Source organism: Cavia porcellus, unplaced genomic scaffold (genome assembly GCF_034190915.1).
Source record: "Cavia porcellus strain 051 isolate PalLab524CR breed Dunkin Hartley unplaced genomic scaffold, mCavPor4.1 scaffold_2, whole genome shotgun sequence".
Classification (NCBI taxonomy): Eukaryota; Metazoa; Chordata; class Mammalia; order Rodentia; family Caviidae; genus Cavia; species Cavia porcellus.
In genome coordinates, this window is record NW_026947485.1 from 95842465 (window position 1) to 95865511 (window position 23047).

At 38.9% G+C, this 23047-nt stretch overlaps 1 protein-coding gene across 1 annotated transcript in view; it reads left to right on the forward strand.

Annotated features, from left to right (window-relative positions):
* Positions 1-23047, forward strand: part of LOC100715944 (deleted in malignant brain tumors 1 protein) — an 88204-nt gene that overhangs the window by 29883 nt on the left and 35274 nt on the right. Inside the window, 10 exon segments of the mRNA XM_063236094.1 lie at positions 758-911; positions 3657-3874; positions 4981-5298; positions 5669-5710; positions 8484-8637; positions 18794-19011; positions 19685-19831; positions 20785-20826; positions 21696-21849; positions 22588-22805. Coding sequence (XP_063092164.1) covers positions 758-911; positions 3657-3874; positions 4981-5298; positions 5669-5710; positions 8484-8637; positions 18794-19011; positions 19685-19831; positions 20785-20826; positions 21696-21849; positions 22588-22805 — 1665 coding nt within the window.

Here is a 23047-nt window from a genome sequence, read left to right on the forward strand (position 1 = left end):
GAGCCCAGCCACATTTATGAAAGGAAACCTGGACCCCAGACCACAACAGAAAGTATACCCAAGAATGTAGGGCTTGGTTTAATTCACCACAGGACCATAGAAAATATTCACTCAGTATCTTCAGACACTTTTCACTTTGCAATGAATTCACTGATGTTTCTGAGGAATTTTTACACTTCTTTAATTATAGATAAGATGAATTTTTTCCTGTGTGTCATTGTTATTTCCTTTTCTCCCTTCCAGGTCTTTCTACAGCTTCTCAGGATCATATAACAGGTAGTAACTTGTTTAAGGTTGAAATGGTATCTTTATGTCAAAAACTCCTCCCAGCAAACGTTAATGTGTCAGGAACGTGGCACAAAGGAGACACTGACCCAGTGTGAGCAAAGGACCTACGTCTCTGCTGGCACTATTAATGCTGACTTTTAACAAGCAGCAGGCTGGGCGGAAGGGCTGTGATATGCCCAGGTCAGAGTAGGCAGCAGGGTGAAAGAGAGGGGAGAAGACAGCTCCTCTGTCCACCTGACTCATGCCCTGCACTGCAGCAGGTGCTCCATCGTCGTCTGCCATACACCCATAGTGATTACAGGAAATTCAACTATAAGAGCTTCAAGGTCAAGCTGTCCTGGTCTGATTATTGTTATCTGTGAATGTGATCAATGAGAAATCTACAGAGGACCCTCAACTTCACTTGACCACTGAGCGTGAGCTGGACACCATGTAACCACATCCTGACATTGTTTTTCTGTGTTTTCAGGAGGAAGTAATTCTTGTGGAGGGGTCATTTCTAGTCTCTCTGGCTCATTTTCTAGCCCACAATATCCAGAAAACTACCCAACAGACATCCAGTGTATTTGGGAGATTCATGTGGATAAAAAATTCCGCATAGAACTCACGATTCCAATTTTGAAGTAAGACAATAACTTTCAAAGGGAAGGTTTTATCTAAATAAGAATATTGGTGCATGAAATTATAACAAAGATATTTCTTCTAGTGGGAAACTTTTAAGGGTGAATAACTCAGAAGAACACAGGTGGTCAACGCTCAGATTAATTTTGCAGTGCTAACTAGTGAGTCATTTGTAGCCTAAAAAATTCAGCAAGTAGTTTAACATATTTGACTTAACCTAACTTGGTAGCTTTCCTTTTTATTTTCCCTAAAAATACTTAACACTTTTTCCCCTGTGGTGCACTAGGTACCTATATTTGTCCTCTTTGATATCTCTTTTAATCTAAATTTAAATGAACAATAAGAGCACTTCCTGTGAGTCGGTACCATGCACAGGCTACAAGGAGAATAACCAGACATCACCCGCTTCCTGTTAGCACCATTCACAGGCTGCAGAGAGAATCAAACGCCAGCTTCTGCTAAGCCAAGTTTCTCCCCACATCCCCTCCATAAGCAACCAGCTGGTCCGGAGAAACACAGGCTGAGATGATAGCGATTGAAGTAAAATACAACTTAGTTCTTGTAGTGTTTCGTGATTCATTGAGCTTGCAGGCCTAAAGCTGGTAGTCTTATCATCTAGTTAGGGGATAACAGTATACAATATCGCATCTATGGGGGATCGCCTTCTGAAGGTGGTAGCCATTGTTAATTCCCCATTATCTTGTTTTAAAGTCCTGCATCATTTTCATTGTTTTGTTGGGTTGGGTTTTATTCTGTTTTGTCTTGTTTGACTTTATTTTATCTGATGGTATGGGCAGCTATTTCAAAGTTAAGATATATTGTGATAGCCATTTTGGATTTACTGTTATCTTGTTTTGAAGTCCTGTATTGCATTCATTGTTTTGTTTTTATTGGTTTTGTTCTGTTCTGTTCTGTTTGATTTTACTATGTCTGATATGGGCAGCTATTTTGAAGATAACAAGAGGTATTATGGCAGCCACTGTTGATTTCCTATCATTTTGTTTTAAAATGCTGTATCACTTACCCGCTTTGTTTTGATTGGCTTTTTTCTGTTTTATTTTGCTTGATTTTATTCTCTTTAGATTATTAAAAATAAGTAAATGAACAGAAAGAGATGTATACATACATTAGCCAACTACTTCAACCTTGAGCTGTGCAGCTATGAAATATTCCACAAAGTGACAGAGCAGAGTCATTGCTTCATCTCTGACATGAAGACAATAGATGGTCCACAGCCACTGCCATTTTTTTAAATAAAATAATAGTTCATATTTTAAAATATTGATTTTTTGCCCAGTTTCTATAGTATACAATTTTATGCTTTACTATATTCTGAGATCATTAGAGTTTCTTCATCATCCTTCTTAAAGATGAGGAAACTGAGATTCAGATAAGATAACTAACTTGCCCAAAACCAACCCATGTAGGTTTATATAATAGTCACTTTTCTTGTTGCTGGTACAAAATACCTGACTTCTGCAATTTAAAGGAGAAGAGATTTATTTTGGTTTGTGGTGTCAGGGGTCTAGTCTGTGACTGGCAGGCTCTAAGGCAGACATATCACAGTGGAGCAAAACCACTCACTTTATGGAAGTCAGGGGAAGAGCACCAGCAAGAGAAACACCCTCCAAAGGCATTCTCAGCAACCCACTTCCTCCACCTGGGCCACATCTCCTGACAGCACATTCAGCTATGCAATCAATGGACTAATCCACTGATAAGTGTTGTGCCCCCGTCCAGTCATCTATGCAGGAGTCCCTTAATCCATCTAGCTAATAATTAAGATTAACGGGCATAGTCTGTCTGAGGTCAAAGACTTAGGTCTTCACCAATATGTGGTTCTGTGAGCAGTCCACTCAAAACAATCTTTCTGTTTTATGTGCCATACATCATATTATGCATACATCAAGACTATGGAATTCCATAGTAAACTAACTAGCCTCAGCCAGGCACTGAGCTATTGTTGAGTCACAACTATACCAAGCATGGATTCAGGCATCTTTACCTCTCCCCATAAAAAGACTTTAAGCCATGATACCATACTATCTTTTTTGACTGGAACTTAGGAACTCCATCAACCCACAATTAAGCTACCCATACCCCCCAAGCATATCGTGTTGATATTAGTTATCTATTCCTTCAAAATTACTCCTGATCACATCATCCACAAATAATTATTACAATGCAAGCAATCTTCTAATACTGCAATTATTTTCATTTTAAAGTATGTTTTTCTTCCCAAGTATTTGGGTACGGAAACTACTGTGGAATACAGAGGCAGAAAAATCTGACTCTGATATCTGTTACATGCTGAGCTAGAGTGACCTATTAAGAATTTAGTTCAAGGGGGCTGGGGATTTATCTCAGCGGCATAAGCGCCTGCATTGGAAGCAGGCAGTGGTGAGTTCGATCCCTGGTACCGGTAAAAAGGAAAAAGACAAAAAAAAAAAAAAAAAAAGAATTTAGTTCAAGTGTAAATCATTGTTTATTAGTGCCTCATATAGGTTGTGACTGGCCAAAGCCATTATGATTCTAAAACTTATTATAAGTTTGTAACCATAAACTTCATACATTCCTTGGACAAAGAAAATAGAGTTCTTATAAAACATCTGAAAAGTTAATAAATATTTACTCTTCTATTTATACTATAATCCAAATATTTGAGCTCTGTGGTTATCACCCTTTTCAAGCATTAATGTCTGGGAAATTTTTAACCTGTCACTAACCCTCCACTTCCATTCCTCTAGATTAGAAGATGTCCTTGGATGCCCCTATGACTCCCTGGAGATCTTTGATGGCCCCAGAATTGCTTCACTGTCCATGGGGAAACTCTGTGCTCCAGTAGCTGTGATGTTTTTCTCCTCCTCAGACATCATGACAGTGGTGTTCCGAAGTGATTCCATGATAACCAACACTGGCTTTCATGCTCTGTTCAATGTGGTTCCACAGGGTGACAGCAAATCAGGTGAGAATCCTTTGTAGCTTTTGATCTATAGTGATGGAAGGATTTCCAACTTGAGAGACTCCATTAGCAGAGCTCTGGAATTGAGTTTTAAAAGACCGCTCAGTAGCTCAAGACTACTATGTACTCATTCAGTAATATTTAAGCAGGTCCTACTATGTTGCAGACTCAAGTTCACGGTAACCCAGAAAACAACACAGCTCCCTGCAATGTATTCTACTGTAGATATGAGTAAGGATGGCAAGATCAATGATGACACAAGAAACAAATAAGTAAGATGGCTTATGGAGAAGGATGACAAAAAGTAAAAATAAAGCCTGGGCGGGCAGTACAGTGGAGTGTGTCTGGATGGAGATACTCACGTAGACTGGGTGGGAATGAATGACCTGGATGAGGAAGTGACATGTAGGAAGAGCAAGAGGTTTCCACACAGAGAAAATATCAATGCAAAGGATTTCTGGAGAAGAGTTTGACATAGTGCAGCAGCAGAAAGAAGGGAAGTGTAAAAAAGTCTGTGGGTACAGTAAGGGGAAGCTCTCTATGGGATGTAAAACCCACTATGTAATTCCAACTGACCATAGCTGCTTAGCCCAGAAATAGTGTCATTGGGCTCTGTGAAGTCATGGTAACCTTGGTGGTGCAGCCCTTCCATATAATTAAATCTACACTCACAGTCCCTTTCATATAATTAAATCTACACTTTTCCAAGAAACATTTCCTAAAAAATAAAACAGCTGTTTTCTCCAGTTACTGGCATTTCAACCCAGACAACCACATGGCAAGATTTGCATTGGCTGTGATAAACTGATTGCTTTGTGCACATAACTCTCATTGACTTGCTTTTTTGGGTTAGATTCTGCTGGGGCCGCCCATTCTATAGATGAGAGAGCTGAAGCCCAGAGATACAAAATAACTTTTCAAAGGTCACACAACTTAAAACCATAGAAATTGGATTCAAACTCACTTCTGTCTCATTGTAAAGCCCTTAAACCTCTTATGTAATCAACACACCTTTTAGATGTTGCTCTCACTTTGTGCCATACCACAGAAGACAGAAGTCCTTTCTTATGTAAAGCTTCCCAAACTCAGAAAAAAATTTCCCCATTTAGAAGATGCACCTGTGCTGCGGCTGGCGGGCAGCTCCAATCGATGCTCAGGTCGCGTGGAGGTCCTCCATCAAGGGGCGTGGGGCACCGTGTGTGATGACCTGTGGGACCTGAATGAAGCTGAAGTCGTGTGCAGACAGCTGGAGTGTGGACAGGCAGTTGCTGCTCCTGGAAATGCCTACTTTGGCAGAGGTTCTGGAGACATTCTTCTGGACAACATCCAGTGTTCGGGAAGTGAGAACCATCTTGGCCAGTGTCCCAGCTCCGGCTGGTCAGACCACAACTGTGGCCACCACGAGGATGCTGGTGTGGTCTGCTCAGGTACCCTCTCCCTGCACTGTACATTCTTGGTACAAGAAATCTCAATGATGGTTGGAATCCATGCACAGAACAGAGCCAGGGAATCCAAGGACAGTGGCCAACAGACGAACATCTTTTCAACCAGGTAGACAAAGAAATCTGAGACTGACTTTCCTGGAGACAAATGCACCTGGGCCATAAACTATCTGGTCCTGTTCTCTGTGCCTTTCCCAGTTGTGCAGTTGTTTTTCCTTAGAAAGTTATGTCCTAATGCTTGCTTAAGTAACACAAAGCCTGTCTGGTTGAGACCTGTCTGTGGTAGCAAAACCACAATGTCTTTGTTTACAAAGAATTTAGATTTCCTAAATTTACTTATTTTCCACATGTGCAGATGCTGGGAACTGGGCAGCAGATGTGACACCTGCACCCTCAGGTAGGTGTGTGTATATTTCCATCTCTGCAAAATTAAGGAGAAATCAAATCTGTATCCCGATATAGATCCTGGTGGACAGTGACCAGGTTGGTGGACCAATTAATGATTTCTAACCATGGTTGCACACTAGAATCATCCAGGGAGCTTCTGAAATTTCCCATCCCAAAGCTGTACCCCAGTCTGATCACATCAGTTATATTTAAATCTCCCCATGTGAGTCCATTGTGCCATAAAACAGTGGTTCAGCCGAAGGGATAAGAGTCACATTTCCCAAATCACATTAAGCAAAAAGAGGGTCTGACATGAGGAGAGAAGGTGGAAAGACTTGTATCACAGGGAAACAAGCTAGAAAATGAAAGCATGCCAATAAGCAAAGCTGCATTCACTATCAACCTGTGGGTCAAGAGTAGATTCATTTTGGGCCCTTAAATAAGAGCCTTTTGACTTAGTCAACACAGGGTAGACCTTCTAGAATCCACTCAGTGTTGATGTGGAGCGCTAACCTTCCCATCTAAATCCAGTACACCTGTGGTCCTGCCTCTGCCTGCTTCCTAGAGATGAGTTCTCAGCTGCCCTCTTCCCTGCCCCTGAGTCCTGGGCATAGCTCTTCCCCAACACTGCCTAGTGCTTGTTTCAAACCTGGGTTACCAGTGAGGGTATGAGCATCAGGAAGATATCAAAGTCAAAGGGCACAATCTATAGGGTTCACCATGAGCACTGGCAGCTTTCCCTACCCTGGGCTAGCAGCATCATTATATATTTGATCAAACTCAGTGGAGTTCTCTTGCCCATCTGTATCCAAGTTCTGGGTGCATTCCAGGCTGAAGGGCATCATTCCTTGAGGGTTGCCCAGCTGCTATGGGTTGGCACAGTAGACTGTGGGAAGGGAGACTGATTTATGTACCGCTGATTAATATCCTCTATTTTCATTTTTCACTATGCCACAAATTATATAACAGCTGTGGAGGGAGGGTAGGGCACACAGAAGCCTTTTTCAGGGTCTAACAAGTGGTTGAGATTCCTTTGATTCCCTGTGGCTTTCATCTTCTTTCTCAGTGAGGAATCCATTCTAGCTGGGTCCAGGGAGGAGGAAGGGATGGCAGGATGAGAGCAGGTATCACCTTCAGTTTGTCAACTGGCTCTGTGCTCAAATTCTCTTACATCCTGAGGTTTCAAACTGCAGAGAGAGTTTTTCCTTTTCTCCCTACTGTAATATAATATTTTCTGAGGCACACATGCATGGTTGGCTGCAGAAGAGATCAGGGGATTAAAGAAATTATCCAAGGAAAGCAAACCTTTTGTGCCTAAAGAGCATTCCACTCTGTTAATTCGGTGAACCACTTATTACCTACATGATATACCTACCCACACATGAAAAGCTATAGCATTTGTCGTTTAATTATCTGAGGAGATTATTGTATGTATATCAAACATTTTAACAAGAGAAAATTGCTCCTGGGACACCTAGATTAGGGTTTTTTCTGCTTTTATCCATTCTTGTCCTTGGCAAAGGAACAAGAAGAATAGGCAAGTGAATAGTATCCATCACCTTCCCTGTTCTGCCCCTTACAGCAGAGCTGGAAGAGGAGTGAGACACTGAGGCTAAAAGAACATTCAAATCACCTACCCTCTCTGCTTCAAATCTTTCCTTACCAAATCCTTCATGTAAAAATCAAGTAGGCACCAGGATTCCAATCAATGGGCTTTCAAAGCTGGTATGCCCTCAGGCAACACTATGTTGGGAATTGAGGACATGGAATGTTGAATATGGAAATGTATGCTATATAGAAATCAAATCGAACAGTACATATGAAAGAAGAAGGACCTCAAACATGCATCAGAGCCCTCTACTGAGGCCCATCTGCCTTCAGCAGGACACTTTTCCAGCTTACCCTCACTTCCTGGCTCTAAGATTTCTGTATTTTGTCTTATGGATTCTGGCACCTGATGAACTTTTAAGGCACAGTGGCACGATCATGAGCCATGTGACGTTACTGTGGTAATTCCTAGTAACTGGTCAGTCTTGGGGCAGCCCTTGGTTTCGTGGATAACCGATAACAAAAAATAAGTTAGTTAGCTATGTATTGTCTGTAATTGCCTGTTGAGTCCACTAAAAGGAGAGAAATATTATCTTAGATTAGGGAAAAAGGAGAAATGAGTATGTCCACACCACTTGTTAAAACTCAGAAGCACTAATATGTTCATTCATTTGTAATTAAGTATAAGATAGTTTTGTGACACTAAGCTCTCTTCTTTCTCTGGTTGATTTTTATAGCTTCCATTCCTCAAGGCCCAGTACAAGGTAAACCTTTTTGTTAAAATTTGACCTATAAAATATTGAGTGGAATGATGTCCAGTAGCTCATAAAAGCAGAATAAATTTCAGTCTATCCTATTTGCCATGAGGGAAAGGAATAGGTATGCTGGATCCCTCACTGTCAGGTAACAGTTTGTCCACTTCTAGGTTGAGCTGGGTTTTGTAACAGGAATCTTGGAAGAGCATTAAAGAAACATAGCTTGGACATCACATATATGCTACATACAGATGCCCAATGCCAATCTCAGTTTCACCTACAACCAGTTTTAGACATCTTTCATCCCTTCTCAGCGTCCTCTTAGAGGAAAAACTGCTCACACCAGCCAAGCCACAACCATGTTCTGTCCACCCAATTTTGTGATTCCACTGTTGAACTTGGGATTTTAGGTTCTACCTGGAAAAATGCAAAGTGCTTGCTTAAAGTAGCCAACCGTGGGCCTCTTGTTTGCTTTCACAGGAGGAAGTAACTCCTGTGGAGGATTAATTTCAAGTCTCTCAGGCTCTTTCTCCAGTCCTTGGTATCCTACAAACTACCCCACGGATGTAGAGTGTGTGTGGGTGATACACGTGGATGAGAAGTTCCACATAGAACTGATGATCCCAAGCCTGAAGTAAGCAGCTTTTCCTTCCACTACTTTAAAGGCCAGAGTAGGTTGGAATCTGTGCTTTCCTCAGAGGTGGCCTTTCCTTGGGATAAATTCTTTCAATTTTAGGTGAAAATATGTCAGATCATCTAAGCTGTGGGAGTCTTTTAGACCTTTAGCTCAGTTTCTTGTGCAATAAGAGAATAACCCAAGGGCATCCTGGTACCAGGCCATGGAACCCAGATGGAGCAGCCCACACATAAAGACCTCACCCCTACCCTCAGCCAGCTCCACCTGAGATACAAGCCTCTTCCTCTGGCTGAATCCAGATCTGTTCTTCCTCATTGCTGTGGTCTGGTCATTTTCCCCTCTGATACTACACAAAGCAGATCCACTTCCTCATCTCCTCAAGAATGTCTATCATGTCTCCTCAGGATATTTCGCCTACAAATTAAACACCTCATTCACTTCACCCAACATGCACTATATGCATCCTGCTTCTTTCTTCAACTATCACTCATTTTAAAGGAACTTATGTTATTTCAATGCATATTTAAAAGCATGTATATACAGTCATCCTTTGGTGTCCATGTGGGATGGTTCCAGGATCCTTCTTGGCTAGCAAAATCCGTGACGCTTGAGTCTTTTCTACAAAATGGTATATAGTATTTATGTAGAACATAAAAACATCCTCCTGTATTCTTTAAATCATTGTTTATTATTATAATACTGCATACAATGTAAATTATGTATAAGTAATGATACTGCATTATTTAGAGAATAATGGCAACAAATCTGTACATATTTAATATAGATGCACTTCTTAAAAAAATATTTTTTGATCCACAGTCAGTTGAATCCTCAGATACAGCCCACAGATGCCAAAGCCCACTTGTACAGACATGTGTATGTTCATATATAATACATACATATAAATGAGTATATTTTTTAAGAAAAAATAGTATAAATAAATATATTTTACTAATATAGTAAAAGTTTGAAAATTCTTATGGCAAAATTACTTTTCCTGATAATGTCTAACTCTGCTTTTGTCTTTCTATACTGGGTTGCATCTGGCTCATTCTCCCTTTCTAACTTTGTCCCACGGTGTATCCCAGAACTATGCCACTACCTTCCATTTGTATACTGTGGCCACAGCAGTTATGAGTCTGAATGCTGTTGTTAAAAGTGTGAAAGTTGTGAGCAATGAAGGGTGACTTGAACTAAGCTTACCTAGTGGCTACATTCCTTCTTGATGAAGAAGATGTAAATAGAGGAAATTATGTATTGTGAGGAAATTACATCATTAACTCATTCACTTAACTGGCATTTATTTATTGGAAGCAGTATGAGATTTGGTGTCATATATTTTGAATCTATAAAATTCACAGTTCTAATGTTTTGGGGCACAGAATTATCATTTTATTATTTCTAGAAAACTTATTCCAAACAGATATAGTAGCCTGCATGCTCTGTACTCTAGAAGTAGCCACTCCAGCATAAACTTCTTTCCACAATTTTGAAGCACACAGATCAAGTAGTTGTTTTGTGTTGCCTAGAACCAGAGCACAATTGCTAATTGGGGAATTTTGATATTTATAAGTCTAATTTTATTTATGTTTGCTTTCTTTTTCAAGACAAAATTGTTCATTGCTTGCTAAGCAGTTCTCTATGTGTGATTATACCTTTTTACAGGACAGTTGGCTAAGTCTGGAGACGCATTGCTTTGCTTTACTTTGTTTTGCTTTTGTTGTGTTTTCTGAGGCGACATCTTGTTATGTAGTTCAGGATGGCATTGAACTCACTGCATATCCCAGGCTGGCCTTGAACTGGCAGCAATCTTCCTGCTTCTTGGAGACATTTTGATTGTCATGAGGGATGCCACTGCTGGCTGGTGGATGGAGGTCCGGGATGCTGCTAAGTGTCCTACAGTGCTCAAGACAACTCTCCACTCCTCATTTCTCACTAGTCCTGCAAAAAATTATCCAGCATCAGTGTCACTAGTGTTCAGATTAAGAAAACCTGATTTATGTGAAGCTTGATTTGTTTTTCTATTTCAACTCCTATAGAATTTTGTTTTACACTTGATTTGTAAGAATTATATCCACACTGAAATTATGGTATTTCACTCTTACTAAAAGTATCCTGGTAATAAAAGTAACTAAATAATTTCTCAGACACAGTGTCACCCATGTTAAAAGGGGTAAACTGAGACCCAAAAAAAGTTTAGTGATTTTCAAATTGAGTACATTGGTACCTTTTAGGTACAAATAATGATCACATCTATCATAGGGAATTTGTATGTGTATGGAATCTTGATTCTTTTTTCCCATTCCCCTATTCTCCTTCCCCTCCTTATTTATGAAAGCCTTTTCCATATTTTTCTTCTTTTCTCATTATTTCCCCTTCATTCCATTCCCCCTACCCCATCCCTGATTCCCCTTTCCATTTGAATATTTTCTTCCTATTTCAGAATATCTATTGTGTATTTTAGTCCTTATTTACACTGTCTGCTTCTCACACCAAAGAAACAATGTGGTATTTACACGTGTATCCAATTTATTTCTCTTAAAAGCATGGCTGCAAGTTTCATCCATTTGCCTAGCAATGTCTCAAGTGTATCCTTCTTTACGGTTAAGTAGTACTGCATTGCATTAAAAAACCTACATCTTCTTAAAATCTGTTCATTGAGTAATAGGCATGTGGGCTGTTTCCAAGATTTAGCTATTACAAAATTCGCCACTAAACATGGATGTGCATAATTTCTATGACATGATGCATTTAATTATTTGAAGAAGATACCAAGAAGGGGACTAGCTGGGTCTAATGGAACTTAGTTTTAGTATTTTGAGAATCATCACACAATGATTTTCACAGTGGTTGCATCAGTCTACACTCCTGCCAACAGTGGAGAAGGATTCCTTTTTCCCCAAACCCCCACTAGTCTTTGTTACTGGCTGATTTCTTGGTAACAATTATTCTTTCTGGAATAAGATGGAATGTCAGAATTGTTTGAATTTGTGTCTCTTGAATCACCAATGATTTTGAAGAATTTTTCATCTACTTGATTGCCATTTTTATTTCTTCATCTGAGAAGTTTCTCATTTCATATTCCCATTTTTGGATTGGGCCTTTAAATTTGGCAGGTCTGATTTTATTGAGTTCTTTATGTAGTCCAGATATTAGTCCTTTGTTTAAGGAGGAACAGCTGGAAAATATTTTTCCTACACTGTGGGTTGTGTCTTTACTGTGTTGGTTATTTCTTTTGCTGTGCAAATCTTTTTACTAAGAGGAGAATCAAGTTGTTGATTCTTTACAATAGTTACTGTGTGATTGGAATTTAGTTCATAAAGTCTTTTCCTACACTGATGCCTTCAAGAGTTCAACCTGTTCTATCTTCCAGCAGGTTTAATGCTTCTGTCTTATTATTTAGATCTTTGATCTATTTCAATTTTATTTTAGAGAATGGTGATAGACATGGTTTTTATTTTAGTCTTTGGCATGTGGAAAACCAGTTTTTCCAGCACCATTTATTAAATAGTCTATCCTTCTTCCAGGGAATGTGTTTGGCTTTGTCAAAGATCAGGTGGCTGAGTGCATTTGGAGTTGTTTCTGCATCTTCTAGTCTGTTCATTCCATTGATACTGGGGTCTTTTTTGGCTGTACTATGCTGTTTTTGCCACAGTAGCTTTGTAAGATAATTATAAGTCTAGAATTATGACCACTCTTTGTTGCCGAGTATTACTTTTGCTATTCTAGGTCTTATCTGGTTCCAAATGAATCTTACTATTGCTTCCTCTTCTTCTGTGGTTTGGAATTTTGATCAGAATTTCACTAAGTCTGTATAACAATTTTGGAAATATGTCTTTTTTCACTATCCTAGTTCTTTCTACCCAAAACTAAGGCATATCTTTCCATCTTCTGATATCCTCTTCAATCTCTTTTTTTTCAGAGTACTATAATTTTCAATGTAGAGGTCTTTTACATCCTTCATTAGATTGGTTCCTAGGTATTTCATTTTTTTGGATGCTATTTTAAAAATATTATTTCCATAATTTTTCTCTCAGTAAGTTTGCAACAGGAAGGCTATTGATTTTTAAGTGTTGACTTTGTATCTAGCCACACTACTGAATTCAGCTACAAGACTACAAGACCTTTGGTGGAGCTTTTAGGACCTTCTGTGCAGAATGTCCTGTCATCCTCAGAGAATGATAATTTGTCTTCTTCCTCTCCTATCTTTATTCCTTTTAATTCTTTCTCTTGTCTAATTTCTCTGGCTAATGTTTCCAGAACTATATTGAATAAAAGTGGCAATAGTGAATATCCTTGTCTTGCTCCTGATTTTAGATTTAAAGCTTTCTGGTTTTGTCCATTTCGTATGATGTTGGCTTTTGGTTTGTCATAGATGACTGTCATCAGATTGAGATAAAGACCATCTATCCCAATTTTCTGTAGGGTTTTATGGTGGGTATTCAACTTTGCTAAAAGCTTTTTCTCCATTTATTGAGATGATTATATGGTTTTTCTCCTTGGTTCTGTTAATACGATGTATTACATTTATTGATTTGCATATGTTGAACCATCTCTGCATCCCTGTGATGAATCATACTTGGTAATGGTGCATGATCTTCTTGATGATTTGATATATTCTGTTTGCCAGTATCCTTATTGAGGAGTTTTGTATCCATGTAGTAAGATTGGCCTGTAATTCTCTTTTTTGGGGGGGGTGGATTCTTCTCTGGTTTTGATATCAGGGTAATGTTTGCTTCCAGTAATGACTTTGGGAGTATTTCTTCCCTTTCAATTTTATTAAAGAGTTTGAGAAGTAGCAGCATTAAGTCCTTTATAAATTTCCTTTAGAATTCAACAGTAAATCTGTCAGGACATGGGTTATTCTTTGTTGGTAGGATTTTAATATCTTCAATTTCATTGATATTGGTTTATTTAATGTTTTATATCTTCTTGATTCAGCTTTGATAATTCACTTGTATCTAAGAATCTGTTCATATCTTCTGCATTTTTTATCTTACCAGAATATGGGTTCTCCAGAGGTATTGATGACCTTCTGGCTTTCTGCAAATCCTGCTATGATTTCACCTTTTCATTCCTAATTGCGTGGAATTGAGTCTTTTATTTTCATTTTTTGATTAGATTGGCTAAGAGTTCATCAATTTTATTTAGTCTTTCAAAGAATCAACTGTTCAATTCGTTTTTTTTCAAATCCATTTTATTTCAATGATAAAAAGAAAAAAACTAAAATAATATTTCAAAGCACATAAATCAGGGGCAACAATGGTAGATACATTGTACATTGTCATACCCAAATCCTTCAACCAGAGCACAACTGCATTCAATTATCCAAATAATGCCAGCAAAAATATTTCTCTTCAATGAACTCAGAGAAATCAGTAGTATAACTATCCTATGTTTTAGTATACATATACATGCCTTGTTTCTTTCAGCTTCTTACACTGTGACAATACAGTGTTTATACATGTATATCTTATTTATTTCACTCATAATGAGTATAGTTTCAAGTTGTAGCCATTTACCTATGAAAGTCTCCAGTTTATCCTTCTTTATGGTTGACTAGTACTCCATTGTATAAAAATACATCTTTTTTTTTTTTCCCGTTCTCCCATCAATGGGCATTTAGGTTGTTTCCAAGATCTGGCTATTACAAATTGTGCTGCTATCAACATGGGTACACATATATCACTGCAATTCATCGATTCTTTGTATTATTTTCTTTCTTTTTTTGTATTATTTTCTTAGTCTCCATTGCATTAATTTCTGCTCTAATCTGTATAATTTCTTCCCACATAACAGTTTTGGGCTTTACTTGCTCTTTTTCTAGAATCTTGGAGTTCAACAGTAGGTTGTTTATTTGAGCTTGTTCTGTTTTTCTGATATGAGAACTCACCACTATAAATTACTCTTGTAGGACTACTTTCATCATATCTCATAAATTCCAGTACACTGTACTGTGTATCAGTCAGTACAGACCTTGACTACAGAAATATATTGCATAAGTCATACTAATGTATTAGAAATTAGAACAGCTTACAATGGTCACCCTCAGAGTTGGATGAAGAAGAGTGAAAAGGGTGACTGTACACTGGAGATGGAAGATTTCAGTCCTAATTCTGGAGTTCACTGCAGTGTCTGTGCAAGTCTGTGTCAGGAGACTTGCAAGGTCTAATCCAGAAGACTGAAGGATCTATGCTGGAAAGCTGAAGAGTCTAGGAAGAAAGGCTGAAGGACACCATAGTGGAAGCTAAGAAGTCTGTGCTAGAAGCCAGGGGTCTATGACAAAAACCAGTGAGTCTGTGCTGGAAGCTAGGAGATGATCCCTAAGCTGAAGGCAAAGACTTCAGCTCCTACCAAAAACAGAAGCCAGTCTGTCCTGCCTCACTTTCCCTTTATATCCTAGGGTGATTTCTCTACATCGTAGGGTGTAGAATTGCTGAGCTGATTTAGTTAAGCTTCTAAATTTCTCAAGTTTATACAACTAACCATCACATTTTGGCATTATTGTTTAATTGTATAAACATCTAATTACTTATTTAATTTCATCTGTGGCCTGCTGGTTGTTCAGGAAGGTACTATTTAATTTCCATGTGATTCCAAAGTTCTTGTGGTTTCTTTTGCCATTGACTTCCAATTTCATTGCACTATGGTCTGATAACATACATGGGATAATTTTGACTCTTTTTTTGTCTAGTTGGATTTTCTATTTGTGATAGTGGGATATTGGAGTTACCTATTTCAATTTTCTTAGTGATTATTTGATTTTTCATGGCCATCAATATTTGCTTTACATAAATTGGTGACATGGAATCCATGAAATAGATCAAACAGATATCCTGGAGATTAAAAAATCCCACTGAAAGTATGCACATCAGAATGAACCAATGTGAGGACAGAATTTCAGATACAGAAGATGTGCTTGTGGTTGGAGATCATGAAAAGAGAGAGTTCTTAAAAATAGCAAGAAAAAATAAAAATAGCAACAGACACAAGAAATCAATCAGCAGCTGCTAGATGATGCAAAGAAAAATAACATAAGATTAATCAAAGACTGAAAAAATAAGAGATAGTGAATATGACATTTAAAAATTGTTCAAAGAAGTCATGGTAGAAGATTTTCCAGACAAAATGAATTTGACATATACATATGTGAAGTATACAGAACTCCAACTAACCATGATAAAATGAGAAATAAATAAAATTCCATGTCTTTCTTATGTTGGGCATTCATGGTTTCCATTGCTTTGCTAAGCTCATCTTTTTCTATATGTATCTTCTCTAGAATCACTAAGCATATCTTTTATAATAGTTACTATCTCTGTAGTCATCTGAGAAATTATTTTTCTAGAAATTGAAATTTTCTAGAAATAGAAATTGAATTTTTCTAGAGCCTTTGTTACCTCACTGCCCCCTGAGTTTGCCTTCGGTAAATTGAAAAACTTGGGTTACATCTTGTTTAAGTGTTTTCATTTTCTTTTTTTTTTTTAAGTTTAATTCCTGGGTTGATGCTTGTAAATTGCCTATAGTGAGTAGCTTTATTGCTAATATTTAGAACCCTTAGGAAATGACTGCTTCTCAGAGATGTCTTCCAGAGACAGCTGACTTTTGGGTTTTGAATCTGCTGCAAAATCTTACCTCTTCAATTTACTGGGGATGAAAAGTTGCTGCCTATTTGGTCCAGTCTCTGGTTCTTTGCACTATCCTATAGCATTTTTTATGACCCTTAAGCAATCTCAGTCTTGGTATATCAGAAAGAACAACTGATTGGAACAGTTATGTTACTTGGCTAAGGTGGCACAATCAGCAGTGACAATAGCATCAAACACAGTATAGAAAATGACACAATGAGGTAATTATTATTTTGCCACCTTTAACCATATAAACTAGGTTTGTGTTTATATAGCAAAATCTAAAATGAACCAGAAATTGTGTGCAATAAAAAAAATCTTCAAAATGGTGATTTTACCCTAGGGTGAAAAAACTTAAAAGGGGTTAGGGAGAAAAGTAGAAAAATAGAAGCAGAAAACAGATTAGAAATAAGACTGGAGGACAAAGGAAGATCACACAAATTTTGGGAAATTGGTGAAGACGGGAGAGAAAGAAATAGAGAAAGAAAGAAAAAAGACAAAGAAAGAAAGAGAGCAAGACAAAAATCTAGAAAACATGTTCACATTCACATAAAAAAACAAATAATCAAGAAAAACAAAACCAAACAAAGCACAAAAGACAAAAAAGAAGAAAAAATGTCCACCTCAAGGTGTGTCTTTGCTCTCACTGGTAGATAATATGGGTGGAGTCCAGATCCATGTTGATTAATTTCAGCAAGTCAATTGTAGCTTTACAGCAGGGTGTTGATTAATCCCAGCAAGCCTGTATCTTTAGTTCCACTAAAGTTCAGGCTGGCTTCTGGCCGTAAGTCTGGAACCAGATTTGCTCAGCCTGCAGTAGTCCTGCTGGCTTAAACTCGGCTCCTTGACCTCCTGCCAACTTGAACTTGGCTCCCTGACCCTGTCACTGGGAGCCACGAGATGGAACTCACAGCCATTCTGAGTTCTGACTTCAGCTGGCCCATTTCTGAGATGGCTACCACCCAATCATCCTCTCCTGGGAAATACCTAAACCCAAGTAACTCACCAGGCCCTGAAGCCTGCAGTGTCCACTGCTCCATTCCACTGTACATTTCTCCATAAAGGTCTTGGGGGTCTCTAGAAGGCAGCCTGTGTCTGAAGGTGAGTTGCCCTTCCCATGCAGTGAGCTGGGGTTCAGGAAGAAAGTGCTGCTTGCACCTCTTTCTTCTGGGTTGAAGTCTCTCTATTCACTCTCCTTAAGGGCTTCAGTTCTCACTTCAGATCCTTCCTGGTTCCCCAAGGGAAAAGGTTCTACAAGATATATAATAAGAAAAAGAAAATATTTACATGGCTAAAATTACACAATTGCTTCATTTGATTTGTCCATTGGAAAGTCTCTAGTTATATAATTACAAGTTTGTGAACTATTTCTGGTTGGGCTTATGGTGTCTTTTTATTAACCCAAGCATTTATAATAAATATTTCAAGTTAAGTTTTGCTTACAGTATTTGAAAACCAAGCAAGGTTGAAGTCATTTATGAGACCTACTTGTATTGTGTGCTCAGGGATTCTTCAGAGTTGGTTTCCATTTTAATTTCCCATTTGTTACTGCTACTCTATTATAAATGTACACAAAATTTTTATCATGATTTATTCATTTTTTAAATAGATTAATTTTAGAATTTTTGGATTTTGATGCACTGAAATAGATGTGTTCCATAGTAAAAGGTTTTCCAATCCAATACCTAATTAATGTATGTGAGAAATGCAGTTATGTCCGTTGATTTCTGTGTATACTGCACAATGAAAACATAATATAGGCACTGAAGGCTGCTTACACTGTTTAGATGCAAATGTGCATATTTCATATTTGTAGCATGATGGATAAATATTAATATGCTTTCAACATTTATTTATTGAATTTTTGTGTCATGATCTAGGGATAGGCTTCCTGTAACAAACAAAATGGACAATACTTCTACCCTCCTGAGTTCACATTCTAAAAGACAAATAGTATTCAAATGAATCAGTAATTCAGTGGACAATTTCAAGTTGTGATGAAATGAAAGGTGGTATGAAGAAAAACAATATATATTTATGGTGACTGAGCTAGAGAACAAAGTTAGGATTCTAGGTCCTCTCATCATCCAGGTTGGATGAAACATTTTGTGAAAACAGTAGGTTTAAACCAGGCAGTTGGGACTTTGGTAAAAGGATCGCTTTACCATTTAACAGGACCTGTAGCTATTTATGCTGTCAGGATTTCTCCCTTCTTAGGCTCTCCTTAAGGTTTTATCAACGAGAACCTTTTGGACACCTACCATCACTGTAAGGACACTCAAGGTAGAGAGGAATTGAGTAGGAGAGGCTGAAAGCAAGGACACCAGGTAGAAGTCTGCTGAACAGATGAAGTAAAATAGATCAGGAGTCTGATGGATGGAAGCAGCCCCAGAAAGGAAGGATGGGAAGGAAGTCACTGACTCCTAAAAAATCTAGTAATTAGAGGAAGGCTTAGTTGGAAGGAGGAGGCAGCGATGATTGCACGGATTTCTTCAAGGATGTTAATGTTGCCTTCATCTCCTCAGACTAGAGGACATCTATGGGTGCCCTTATGACTTTGTGGAAGTGTTCGATGGACAGCAAGCTGCCTCACTCTCCATGGGCAGGTTTTGTACTGGGACAGAGCTCACATTCCTCTCCTCTTCAAATGTCATGACTGCAGTATTCAGAAGTGATGCCATGATCACCAACACAGGGTTTTATGCCCTGTACAACACTGTGCAGCAAGATGAAAGCGAGAGTGGTGGGTATCCTGACACCTGCTTGGGGGGAGGTTGTATCTAACCCAAGTTCTTCTTCCCTAAGAGAGGAGTCTGATGACACAGTCTGCTTTCGCTTCTGACATCCATGTTAACAACTTCGGCCACCTGTCCACATCCTCACCCTTGCTCTGCCACCCAATGTTCATCCTCCAAAGAGCATCCTAAAAGTAGGTGGTTAAAGTCTTCTGTCTGGCATTGGCAGCTATGTGTCAACAGGTGTCCAAGTGAGAGTACCTTCCTCTAAGTGAAGGGAAAATGCAGTAGGAGAAATCATTCTGGAGCAAAACTATCTCAAAGTAGCCCACTGCTTCCAGTTGAATCCAATACAGGACACTTACAGACTTCTTGGATTCTACAGCAGAGTACAGTTGAGGGTTCTGAGTGGCTTATGCTTAGATGGGCTATGCAAAATATCCTCTAGCTGGGATACTTCTAAGAGTTTGAGAGAGTCTAAGAAATACTAAATAAGTATTAATTGATCCTCAACAGTCATAAACCAGGACAATTCCAGGGAAATTAGGACACAGGGCCACCCTATCAGGAGTTTAGAAGGGAAACGTGATCAAGGGTTGGAAAATGTTTTCTACATGCAGAGGGTCTTAGAGATTGAAGATAACTCCAAAGCTCAGTAGCTCCCATTTTCCTGTCTCCCAGGTATGTTCCTGTGACTGGTGAATGGCAGTCACAGGTGTGAGGGCCAGATGGAGGTTTCCTAGGATGGCACCTAGGACACAGTATGCGATGACAACTGGGTCCTGACAGACACCAGGGTGCCTGACAAGTGCATAATGCTATTCGACTGTATGCTACAACTGGTGCACTCCTATTCTCATTTAATCTTCACAACCTGTAATAAACTAGAGTCTATTAGCTTTCATCCTTCACTGATAAGGCAACAGAAGCACATCCAAGATCACATGCAGGTCACTACTCTAAGTATCACCTCAATTAAGTCCCATGTAAAAAACTGACCTCAACGCTTGTTACAAAAGCTTGGTCAGTCTGATAACTGACCAAAAGCAAATAAACACCAAGTTCCACTTGAGCCACCAAGAATAGAGTGTCAGGGCCACTAATCTTTTAGTTGTGATACTATGCTGTTTCCCAGCTTCCCAGATTAGAACATGTTTGATCTTGAACAGAGTATCTGATTTTTTTAAAATATTAACTCAGTTCATTTCTCATTCTGACTTTGAATAGGTATTGACGGCAATAAAAATGGAGGACCAAAAGGTAATGTTTCCATACAGCTCAGTCAGTTGCAGATTCCTGATGAATATGCATTCTGGCTACCATTAAAATCTGAAGTTGGAGTGTCCAATTAAACTCTTTCTTGTTAGTGAACAAGAGCAGTGCCTCTCTTTGGAATTGACAGCATGGTGAACTAAGGGGCAACAGAGGATGGGGACAGAAGTGGGAAGGAGGAAGAGTTCAATCTGTCAGCCACTGAGACTCCCTGGGTCAGTGTCGTCTGTGGAGAGGGCTGTCTGCTTGCCACAGTGATGATGTTCTGACATGCTGCAGGAAATAAAGAAATATAAATCCCAGGTCAGCCCTCAGCAAGTCACATGGAGGGACGTCCCTGTCCACAACTGCAGTGCAAATATTTTAACCCTTGAGGAGCCAGAATTATCTCTGTTCACTGGGCACAAAGAAATTAGAGCTTTTGAGGGCCGATGTTTTTGAGTATCTTCAAGGAGTATTCTGGATAGAGGTCCTTGTTCATAATATTATTTCTTTCTGTGTATTTTCAGATCTCACTGATGACAGCTCACTCACAGGTACTTCAGCTTTAGGTAAGCACTTTATGTAGCTATGCATGTGCTTTATGTTTAATTTTAGTTCACCCAGTAGCTGGATACCCTTTCTTCCTTTTATATATGAGAAGCTTCTGCAGTGAGGCCATTTGACGAATCCCACCCATATCTAACATTTCAGTCACAACTGGAGGCTTTAAGCAAACTTGATAACTTCAACTAGAATTTGCATGTAATGGTTAAAATTTTAAGGTGACATATTTGATAAGAGAACAGTTTTTAACTGAGCAGCTCTAAAGTGGAGTGATTTGGGCTTTACTGAGCGGCAGAGGGGAAGGCTTTGATAGGATGAACTTTGAGGCAAGTCAAAAAGAAAAAAAACTCCATTGATGAATATGATGCAGCAGCTTCCTTGGATCATTTCAGGGAAATGTCCCTACATTTTTTGCCTGAGACCATTTACATAGAGCTGAATTTCTGTTTTCTTATTTATTAAGATCCCAGAGTACTCAATCAGTTTAATGATCCCCCTAATTACTTATTTTAACAAACACAACTAAGGATTTTCTATACATGCTCTTCTAAGAAAAGGTACTGTAGCTTAAATTGTCTTTGCACTTTTTTCTTTCTTGTATTGTCTTTGAATGTATATACCTATCTGTGCACATGGGTTCACAGAGCTCTTTCAACAGCATTATCACTTTCTCTTCATACAAATGTGCAGTGATCTTCATCTGCCTAAGAAACTGTTATTTTGCGTTTAGGGAACACTCCAAAGCTAACTTGTTTAGCAATTAGTAAAATCATCATGTTTTTCTTTTTTCTGTTCTCATTGTATCCCTTCTTGATCCCACTAAAAACACCAGCAGAGTCCCTTACTGATGAAGTTTCTTCACTGTTTCTTATAGGCGAAGATTTACATTGTGGTGGTTTGCTCACAAACAGTTCAGGCACTTTCAGCAGTCCTTGGTATCCTAAAAAGTATCCCATAAATATCGAATGTGTCTGGGACATACAAGTGGACCTAGGGGCTCGTGTCAAACTTACATTTGAAGTGATCAAGTGAGTAAATATTCCCCACTTGCATTATTGTCTTTACTCGTTATGCTCACCTGTTTCACTGCTTCCCTACCTCGATCCTTCCCAAAAGACTTTCCTATTTAATTTTCCAGAGTGAGTTATCCCAATGGCTTACTGCAATATTGATCAAAAATTTAAGTGCATAGATATTTTAACCTAGCAATTCTAGCCCAGGAATTTGGTCCACAGGTAAATTCTCATGTGCAGTAAAGGTCATCCTGACAATCTTCATAGGGTAGCAACAGAGTGGAAACTGTCTACTTGTCCATCAGGATGGCATCAGTTACACAGATTGCATCCACACAGTGAGTGCTGCTGGGGAGCAAGCTGCAGGAAAACCGTGAATGGTAGTGCAGTCTGCTGCTGTTTTTGCAAAGAGCCTCTCTGAAAGGAAACAAAAAGAAACTGTTCATTGATCCTACTTCTGGGAAGGAGAATGAAGTGAGGGAAAACAAATCAGGGATAAGAAAACTTTTTTTTTTTTTACTTTTCTCTCAGTACAATTTAAAACCTATCTCCTGTGCTTATAATGCATATTCATAAAATAACTCTGACTTTAAAAATGAAACCATGTTTAGAAACAGGAGGGTACATCTTGCCAGTGTCATTAGGGTTATCCCTTCTCCCAAGCTATAGTTTTCCCAGCCCTTCCTAGCCATTGTTGACTAAGGAGTTGAGCTCTAACAGATGAAGTTTGAATGATCCCATTTCACTTCACAGATTGGAAAATTTCTATGGCTGTCCGTATGACTTCATTGAAATCTTTGATGGCCCACAAAGTGAGTCTTTTTCACTGGGGAGGTTCTGTTCCAGGACAACCCCAGTATTTATCTCCTCATCAAACCGAATGACCGTGGTGTTCCATAGTGATGCAATTGTCACCAACGTTGGTTTCTATGCATCCTATGAGTCCCTGGTGCAAGATGAGAACGACACAGGTAGGTCCTTCAGATACTACTTGGTAATGATGATAAAGCTGGCTGGCTGTGTCTACTGGGCAATATTGACCTGAAGGGGCCTACTCATGTTCACATGATCTATCTTGGTGAAACTGGTTGACACCAGCACTGCTGTGGAATACCATAGCCTCACATAGCTTCTCATGTTAGAGGCTCAGCATACAGTACTGAGAAAGAATGCTGGTTTACTCTATCTTGAAGCTTGTTTTATTCAAAACCAT